The 10682-nt window shown below is 31.8% G+C and overlaps 1 protein-coding gene across 1 annotated transcript in view; it reads left to right on the top strand.

Annotated features, from left to right (window-relative positions):
- Window positions 1-10682, top strand: part of LOC106478297 (hemicentin-1-like) — a gene marked incomplete at its 5' end in the record, with an annotated part of 38217 nt that overhangs the window by 14096 nt on the left and 13439 nt on the right. Inside the window, 2 exons of the mRNA XM_022381880.1 lie at window positions 467-595; window positions 881-1002. Of these exons, the coding sequence (XP_022237588.1) occupies window positions 467-595; window positions 881-1002 (251 nt within the window). The remainder of the gene's footprint in view (window positions 1-466; window positions 596-880; window positions 1003-10682) is intronic.

Genomic DNA, 10682 nt, shown 5'->3' with positions numbered 1-10682 from the left:
GTGTTTGTTGTTGTGCAGCCCACGGTATATAACTGTTGTAACGTGTGTTTGTTGTTGTGCAGCCCACTGTATATAACTGTTGTAACGTGTGTTTTGTTGTTGTGCAGCCCAGGTATATAACTGTTATAACGTGTGTTTTGTTGTTGTGTAATGTTTATTTACTACCGTATATAAATAACCTTCGCCTATTCTAGAAGGTCAATTTCTATTTTCATTTATGGATTCATGAAAGATATTAATAAACTATTTTATTACTGTAATGTACCCGACACATGTAGTGCGGTGCTTTTAACTAGTTGTCAAAATAAACTTAGATCCACGTTGTATTTGTAGTAAGTCTGAAGGCTTATAACGTTAAAAATCGGTTTTCGATACCCGTGGTAGGCAGGACACAGATAGTTCATTTGTACTTTACAACAAACAAACAAAAACGTAAGTTTTTATCTATTATTATTTCTGTCTTCAGATGCTGTTTGGCAGATGCGTTTTAGTCCAGTTTTAATCGTTATCGTTGCAATAGTAGCAGGATTGGTAGTCATTGCCTGTGTTATCGTCATTGTGATGAAAGTTAAAGCTCAGGACCGCCGACAGAAAGGTAAGAAGCATATAATAGATTTTTCTCTTAGGATTTCATAAATATATATTTTTATTTACTTATTATTGTGACAGTTATTAAAACCTTCTTTTGTCATTGTAAAATACCTATCCATTTGCGAGAATAAGACCGTCTTTGTTTTATATCTTTTCTTATAAGTTTTATAAGTTATTATGTATGAATGGATGTAGGTTACCATGTACCAGAAGTATTATTTATATTAAACTATTTTTAGATAAAACAAATACTGGTTAAAATATTTGCATTCCCTCATGCAACTCCTAGGTAAAAGCACATCGAATAATATTCCTAAAGAGAATGAAGCTACTATCAACTGGGCGAATAACAAAAGACCAAACAGGACCAGTGATGCTTACAAAACCTGGGATCCTGTAGAAAGTGAAAAGGTAGGACGAGAATTTGCTGATGGGAAATTCCAAATATATACATATTGTTTTTAACTCTGAGGCTCATGGAACATTAGATTCATTCGTTTCAGCTGACCTGTTAAAAATTCCCTCAGATTCCTCGACCAACATCTAACGTTCCTTACGTTTATATGCTGATCAGTTTGATAAGCGGTTTGTCACTTTCTGCTATTTCATGAAGTTTGTAAAAGAAAGATTCCATGAATGTTGGTAAGATATGTAACATTATATTTGACACTGCTTAGTCCCTATTTTGTACATCTATTTCTTTAGCAAAACAAGGTTTAACGTTTATTATCTGAAGTTGATTTAAGTGTAGTGTGAATTTAGATTTATTTTATAAATATACTTCCTAAATTTCCCATGTGCACTTCTGTCAATAGTTTACAGTTGAAGTCCAATGAGTAAATAAAAATACATTCCACTCTCAGAAAGAACTAAACTGTATAAAAACTATACACGAGTTTTTTAAATTCTCAACAATGTGACATATTACACGTAAAGGTGTTATCTATAGTTGAGAAATATTTATTTGTTTAATAATAAATATTTTTGTAGGTAAAACATTACTTAGAAGTGTTATGATTTTCGATGTAAAAATAATAATAATCGTATTTTCGCTTTAAGGATAACAGCTGTTCTTATATACACATTAGTAGATTTTATTATTCTGGCAACTAGAGAAGCTTTTCGATTTCCCTTGCCAAATGATACCGTCTAACAGAGTGTAAGTACAATCATTTAAAGATTTGATTGAATTCCTTCTAGCTAGCCTTCTTTGATTGAATAGTTTTTATGTCGATTAGCAGGTGAATGTTGTAACAGAACAGCTTGTCATGAAATAAACTAAACAATTAAAGTATAATAGTAGGTTGTAAGCTTAGCTATGACTAGACAAGTATAATAGTAAGTTGTAAGCTATAGCTATGACTAGACAAATATAATAGTAAGTTGTAAGCTATAGCTATGATTAGACAAGTATAATAGTAAGTTGTAAGCTATAGTTATGACTAGACAAGTATAATAGTAAGTTGTAAGCTATAGCTATGATTAGACAAGTATAATAGTAAGTTGTAAGCTATAGTTATGACTAGACAAGTATAATAGTAAGTTGTAAGCTATAGGTATGACTAGACAAAACCGCTATTATAAAATATAGCCGATCAGTTCCATAATAATAAATCATGTGATTTGATACGAAAATGACTGATCATTCAGTCGTTTTAAACTCGGCAAGAAAATACGAAGCAGTTGTGTTTGTCATCGCAATTCGAACCATATCACAGGCATAAGTGGCATGTTTAGCACTTGAATAGTTGGATCACTGTGAATTCACAACTACTCGACAATGCATAGCTGCCAATAACTTATTTATATGGCTGTAGTACTGTGATAATGGATATCGAAACAAAGGGTAAAACATTTTGAAGATGATCTCAGTGTTCTCAATGGAACCAGAAGAGTGTTGAAAATGGGTTCGTTCCTAAACCACACCCAAGACACTCCAGGGGAATATCTTATCTACAAGGTGAAGGCTACGATTGCAAAATCAAACTCTCTAGCCTGAATAGCCATTGAAATGAGGGGAGACATATCTCTTTATTCCCTTGGTAAAATAATAAGTAAGGTTTGGAAGTTAACAAAGTGCTTTTGGTCTGTTTTTAAACACGGTCTTGGAATAAGACATCCATGTATAATGGAAGATCTGTTGACATTATGGCAATAGATATTGTCTGAGGTTGACCTCACTATCATTTTCAGAAGTGTGTTACGTTAAAATTGATGGTTTCAAGCATTAGTGTGTAGTAAAAGCTGTCAGATTGAGCACATTCTACAATAGAATAATAAGTCGTTCCAAGCGCAACAAAGAAACTAGAGAATTGTTATATAAAAATTCATTAACTCTCTTTATATACGGTTATTTCACTCAATCTTATTTCACTTTTCATGGCTATACCTCAAAGAAAGTATTTGAATGTTCCACTCATGTGAAGAGCCATCATATGAATTGAATCCAATGTAGTCACAACAGTCTGTTGAAAATTGGACACAAACGTAATTAGCAGAATGTGGAACTATATTCATGCGGATATTACAGGTACTAAGACACCAGAACAAGGCAGATCGTCTTCTGCAATAATATTATAATATTATCATTAAATAAAAACCAGCGTTTGGAAAATACTAACTTGTATGTAGCTTCAGTTGACTAAATCACCTGCGCAGGCAACATTGGGAATGGTGCCACATGGACAAGGCGGCCAGATCAAATACCCTAAGTTCAGAAATTTAGCTATCTTTAACTTTGTACTGCTGACCAGAGGGCAATCAGTCATCTACATCTTCTGTATACCCTCTGATCCGCAGCTCAGCACACTCACCATTAGGCTACTATTTTCTTATTTCGTTATGTTATCACAAAGCAATATTTTCCAATGATATAATATGATTAATTGCGCCTCTGGGGAAATCATAATTACATTTGCAGAGACAAAACTTTTTAACTTACTCTAGAATTGAAGAAAGTAGACGCAAAATGAAGTAAGGAATCTGCATAATTTATGTTTTTATAAATTTAACAAGAAAAGTAGATGAACATATTCTAATATTTTGTTTAACATCTATAATAAAAAATAATATTGGCCGATATATGCGTTTCTTTTTTTAAGGAATTTCATATATTTTTATAAGAAAATTAAAACATTTATACTTTCATCCTCTATTAACCAAGCTGTATGGTGAAAGCACGTGCAGATACACAAGTATTGATTAGGCCAACCAAGCAGTTTCTAGCTCAAGTTTTTAAAAGAATCATACGGGTGGACGGTTATTATTCATTGCCAACATTTAAGCACAGATTTTATAAAATTATCCTAACTAAAGAGCGTTTAGTGTTACGTGATATTAGCTTAAGCAATTAGCGTAAATAAAGATGCTTGATACAGCTGTACCGAGTGCAGGCGGGTGATGACAAGAAACTGTTAATCTAGTTTCCATGGCGTTGGTATAAAGGAAGTTATTAACACTGTTTTAGAGAAAAAAGCTACCACCATATATTTTAAATAATCTGATTGGTTCTGTATAGGTCTGTTCCGAATAATAGGATTGAGATCCTAAAGCTAACGTTGGTTATTATCGAGTGTCACTTTCTTACTCGCTGTGACTTGTTTTATACACACACACACACACCATCGTGCTCCAAGTTGAACAAAAAACGTGGCCTAGCTAACTAATGAGTTAATATTTGCTGTAAAATTCTTATCAATGTTATTAGTGTAGCTACCAGTTTGGCCGCCAATTCTGATTGCGTTCCTTTAAGTCGCATGCTCAATACTTTTTGCCCGCACCTTTTATTTCACACCTAAGTTTTTTATTAAATTTTGTTAGCCAGAGGTACTTTGAGACGAAACTATATAAGCTTTGTATGGATCTCTGTTATGGCAGTGTATTAGTTGATGTGTTATGGCAGTGTATTTGTTGAAGAACAATACTATCCATATTCCTTGGATTATGAAAATACAGTTTGGAGTTTTTAATCTGAATTTTTCTCTTATTATTTTACTTGTCACTAGGTAGATATGATTAGTTAACAAAGTTAGGTTTTCTTGTATTCTTGTTTAATTAATCTTCGAATTGTGAAGTGCGACCTTTATTAGCTCAAATCATATATTTTTCTATTTTGAGGGGTGTGGTTTGGCCTTACCGTAGATTTTGGTACTGGCCAGCCATGTTTGAATCCGTGCGATATCACTATAAGAGTGACAGTCAATCCCTTAACGTAGACTGTGAGTGTTAAGGTGCTGCTTACTGCCTGCTTCTGGTCAAAATTCAAAGTTAGAGATGGTGGTAAATATTCATTTTTACGATAAACACAGTTACGTTTTGAATGAAAGACACGCAAGGGAAATCAAGGTTCGTTAGATTCCATAGACCTTGTAATTGATGTTGATGATAAATTTGTAATCATGCCAGAGTATACGTTTTGAATGAAAGACACGCAAGGGAAATCAAGGTTCGTTAGATTCCATAGACCTTGTAATTGATGTTGATGATAAATTTGTAATCATGCCAGAGTATACGTTTTTGTAAATGTAGGATAAGTTCTCGAAAATTTTTATTTCTAGAGCATGTTTTTTTCTTTCGTCTTCTAAACAAAATATATATATATTATATATATATATATCATTTCTAATTTTAGTTATGTTAGTTGATCTTATTAGGTTTTTCACATTTATGGGTGTTTTGTATGTTAACAGTATTACGTATAAAACAATTTCATAATTCTTGTTGGTTTGTCTGGTAAGCTGTTTTTGTAATGCAGACAATATTCTAATCGAATTGACTGTGAAATTCTGGGTGTTAAAGGAACATTAAATCATCATTTTACTTAAGAAGACAAGAGCAGATATAGACATAAAAACCTGTATAGATGACAGAGAAGAGCAGATATAGACATAAAAAGCCTGTATACATGACAGAGAAGAGCAGATATAGACATAAAAACCTGTATACATGACAGAGAATAGCAAGTATAGACATAAAAACCTGTATACATGACAGAGAAGAGCAGATATAGACATAAAAGCCTGTATACATGACAGAGAATAGCAAGTATAGACATAAAAACCTGTATACATGACAGAGAAGAGCAGATATATATATAAAAACCTGTATACATGACAGAGAATAGCAGATATAGACAGAAAAACCTGTATACATGACAGAGAAGAGCAGATATATATATAAAAACCTGTATACATGACAGAGAATAGCAGATATAGACAGAAAAACCTGTATACATGACAGAGAATAGCAGATATAGACAGAAAACCTGTATAATGACAGAGAAGAGCAGATATAGACATAAAACCTGTATACATGACAGAAAAGAGCAGATATAGACACAAAAACATGTATACATGACAGAGAAGAGCAGATATAGACATAAAACCTGTATACATGACAGAGAAGAGCAGATATAGACATAAACCTGTATACATGACAGAGAAGAGCAGATATAGACATAAAACCTGTATACATGACAGAAAATGCAGATATAGACACAAAAACCTGTACACAAGACAGACAAAAGCAGATATAGACATAAAAACCTGTATACAAGACAGAAAAGAGCAGATATAGACATAAAAACCTGTATACAAGACAGGGTTCCCTTTTAAAGGATTATACATAAATTGTATACTTTTCATTGTTTGTCAAGAATACCTGTGTACGTCTAATAAATGCCACTTTTGTACTTTTTGAAAGGACTTTTGGGACAAGCTATAACTATAAATAAAGCCTGTGAGTAATTAATTTTAAATCTTACGTTTTTTCTATTTTTACGAAAGTAAACTTCTAAAATTCGTTTAGTTGCGTATCAGTACTGTGCAAGGCAATTATCAGTTTTAATAAATATGAGCAACATAAAATAGTTTAGTTACGTATCAGTAGTGTGCAAGGAATGTCAGTTTGTATTAAATATGAGCAACATAAAATAGTTTAGTTACGTATCAGTAGTGTGCAAGGGAATGGCAGTTTGTATTAAATATGAGCAACATAAAATAGTTTAGTTACATATCAGTAGTGTGCAAGGAATGGCAGTTTGTATTAAATATGAGCAACATAAAATAGTTTAGTTACGTATCAGTAGTGTGCAAGGAATGTCAGTTTGTATTAAATATGAGCAACATAAAATAGTTTAGTTACGTATCAGTAGTGTGCAAGGAATGTCAGTTTGTATTAAATATGAGCAACATAAAATAGTTTAGTTACATATTAGTACTCTGCAAGGAATGTCAGTTTGTACTAAATATGAGCAACGTAAAATTGTTTAGTTACGTATCAGTAGTGTGCAAGGAATGTCAGTTTGTATTAAATATGAGCAACATAAAATAACTACTATATTTGAAGAACAACAATTATTTGAATATACATAACTAAAGAAATTTGAATTCGCACGGAAGGCGGAGAAGAAAACTTTACGAAACTTTCTAATTGTTATTCCATGAAATAGATTTTTTAACCGATTTATCTACATAAGGCGTATGTACATGTAACATCTCTTCATGTTATTGTGATGTCTTTTGAACGTTAATTAGACGTCTGATGAAATAATAGTCAAGATCTTAAAAATAAATTATGTTTAAACGTTTTGTTCGTGAGCCTTTTCACACCTGATTATAACATATTTTTATAATAATTTATTTAAACAACAATCGTCAACAACAAAAACAGTTAATTTAGAACTACATAATGCTCTCTGCTGCACAATTGAAATCAACATACCAATCTCAGCATAAATAAATAAATAAATATACTTTAATGTAGAATGTTTTCCTGGAGAAGCGAAACGGAAGCCTAATAAAAGTAGAATCCATGAAACTGTCTATTGTATCGATATTTTGGACAACTAAGCTACCATGTCTTGATACCTGCAGGTCTTATGATCTTCCCGACGGAAACGTTTTTAGTGAATAACTTCGTCCACATGTACGTCTGTAGAGATCTACGTTCTGCATAATAACTAAATTTCTAAACGGCAGACGTAAATCAAACTTCACAGCTCACTTTTCATAGAGATGGATAAGAGTCCTGTTTATTTCTAGAATTTAAAGGTCAATGACCATGATAATCGTTTTGAAATATATAAAAAAAATAGTTACCATGCAATAACTAAAATTCTGATCGATAAATTTCACGAAAGTTTCAACGGTTGCTTCTCTTTCTTGGAGATGTAGGACGTCTATCATTTTGCAGTTTAAAGAAGGAGGTCAGTTGACAAAATCAAGAAATTTTGGAAGAAAAATACTGTACTCCGCACCTGTCTGATAATTTGCAGTTTTAGTGCTCGGCGTTTAAACCGTAACCTATAAAGTTTTTTTTTATATGGAATATATAAATAGCTTTTCAGATAATATTTTGTCTTTCGTCATGCAGCCCACCTGACGAGTTCTGGTATTGAATGAAAGGCCTTTTAGAAAGTGGCTTATGAGAAACAAAAAAAACATATATTTGAAATGCTATTTATACATGCCCCTCTTATTGTTTATCAGCAATGGAGAAACTAAGTGTGAGGAAAAGAAAAATAAACATATGCAGTTGATGTGATTGTTATCACAAATTTTATGCCTAAAGGCCTCAAGATTATTTTTTTAGTTCTTTTCATGGAAACTTACAATGTTGTATTTGAAAACAAAAATAGATGTTTCTGATGCACAATATAACTTAATTATCCAAGGTGTCAAAAATATATAGAGAAATTGTACTTTATTCTTATGACGTGTTTCTCGTTCTTCTCTCTATCTAAACAGCACATTTTAAACCACGTAACTACTGCATGAATAAACAATTACAATTCATTTTATAATTATGATTTAATGAACAAAGACTACTACTTATATTTCCTTCACTATATATTGATAAATATATTTCGGTCATTCCAGAAATGATGTATGATCGTAGTGCTAATCAAAACCTTTTAGCTTCTTGGTGTGTTCTTGATGAATTTATCAATGAGGCAATCACTTTAAACTTGTGTTTTTTTTTCAAATTTGCATATCAAAGTATTAAAAATGTACTTACAAAATGCCAAATTTGTAAACCATATTCAATATTTTGTAATTTGTCCCTTATGGTATTTCTTTTTAGTAATGGAACAATGTCCAAAAAAATTGTCATTGCCGAATTCTCAATGACGAAACATCGCCAAGCTTATGCTGCGCACCTCATTAGTTTCAACAGTTTCACCATGTTTTTACGCTCTCAGCAAACACAATAAAGATAATAGTAAAGAAAACATAACCACAAAATACACAACACAAGATATTACCAACACACTGAAAAAAAAAAGCTAAAGTGTGGTGGAATCAGCCATTCTAGTGATTACTAATTACTTTTATTACAAATTGTACATGATTCCTGAAGCTATGTCACGATGTTTGTAAATAAATCACTTTATTGCGATTTTTTGGTTGGAAGTGAGACATTGAAGATGTAGTTAAAATATATATCTGTCTGGAAATAAAATAGCTCAAATTCACCTTCTTTCTCATTTTTTTTATTTCACAAGCCCATGTACCACCTGTACAGTTTTATTAACTTATATAATATATAGATTTTTCTGTTCTTCTTTTATTAGCTTTACCTTCTCACCTAATGATTTGTATTGCATGTATATAAATATTTGGCTTATCTATAATCTATTCTTTTATTAGCTTTACCTTCTCACCTAATGATTTGCATTGCATGTATATAAATGTTTGGCTTATCTATAATCTATTCTTTATCTCGTGATATCGTTTTTGCTTTCATTGTTATTCTGATTTCTTCTAGCCCTATTAGTGTACATATATATATATTTCAAGGGGCCAGGATTTAAGCTATAACATGATTTATGATAGTAAAAATGTTGTATTTATTGTCAAGTCGTGGGAAGTAGAACGTTTCTTATAAAATATGACAATATAAGACTAGCAGAATATTTTACTCTTCATTATTAACCGATAAGACACGAATTTTAAGCTAGAATAGTTTAATAAGAAATTATCTAGTCGTACAAATTATCACCATAAAGCGAATCAGTGAAAGATTAGATTTCAGTAGTTATTATCAGCTGAAATATTATTTAAAGCATACATGTAAGAGCCAAAAAGCATTATTATCTTCATAACGATACTTCAGATCATGATTTCTCTCTTAAAAACTATTATCTGTTAGTACAGTTAAAATTTAACAATTTAAATGTCCTTTTAGTTGTGTATCAATCTATTTAACTTTAAGAAATAGACTACATTAAAATATAGTTTCTTGTTTTCTTTGTTAAACACGCGTATACAATTAACTGTGTAAATGATTATGTCCGATTTATTAGATGGATGTGTAATGTGACACCTGCACACATGCTTGGCTGATTTTGTTTAAGCCATTGTTCTGACACAATCAATCTTGAATACCTGACAAGGAAAGATTCATGTTAAATCCATAACTTTTTCATATATTGGAGGTATGATATGTTAGCTTTTGTAGTTTCTTTATGATGAAAACTTTACAAAAATGTTCCCTTTATCAGATCAATCCGAGTCAGTAGTGCAAAAGTTATCATCATGTTTTAACCATTAAAAGTCCATAAAAAAGCGTCTGTGTCTGGTCCGTCCTTGGAATACCCTTCTTACGTTAACCACAACATTCGATTTTATCGATCGTTTTGCTGTACACATATCTGTAGGTATGGGACACTGTCCCTTTAGTTTACGTTGTTAGGCGTAGATTACTTTATAACTAAGTCGAGTAAGTACATTAAAATATTACAATACGCTCTTGCTTAATTACTCTAAGTTTACACTCTGGGTGGTAACTTTAGTCCACATACTATCATGACTGTAGCTCACTTTTTTAAATTATATATATATATATATATTTGTTTTAATTGAGTAAAGAAATAAAAAGCAAGATTATATGTTGGGCGAACATAAGTATTAGTCTTCGCTAGCTATTGTAAGTTACCATCTCATTATGTAATACAACATGACTTCATTAGTTCAAGATAACTGTACATCTGAAGCACAAGAATAACGTAAAGAACTTAGCTAGACAAATCGCTTTTTACCCAGTTTGTTTGTTTTGGAATTTCGCGCAAAGCTACACGAGGGCTATCTGCG

The sequence above is a fragment of the Limulus polyphemus genome, unplaced genomic scaffold, assembly GCF_000517525.1.
Source record: "Limulus polyphemus unplaced genomic scaffold, Limulus_polyphemus-2.1.2 Scaffold197, whole genome shotgun sequence".
NCBI lineage: Eukaryota > Metazoa > Arthropoda > Merostomata > Xiphosura > Limulidae > Limulus > Limulus polyphemus.
The sequence above is the reverse complement of the archived record's forward strand: the minus strand, read 5'-3'. Positions and strand labels throughout refer to the sequence as shown.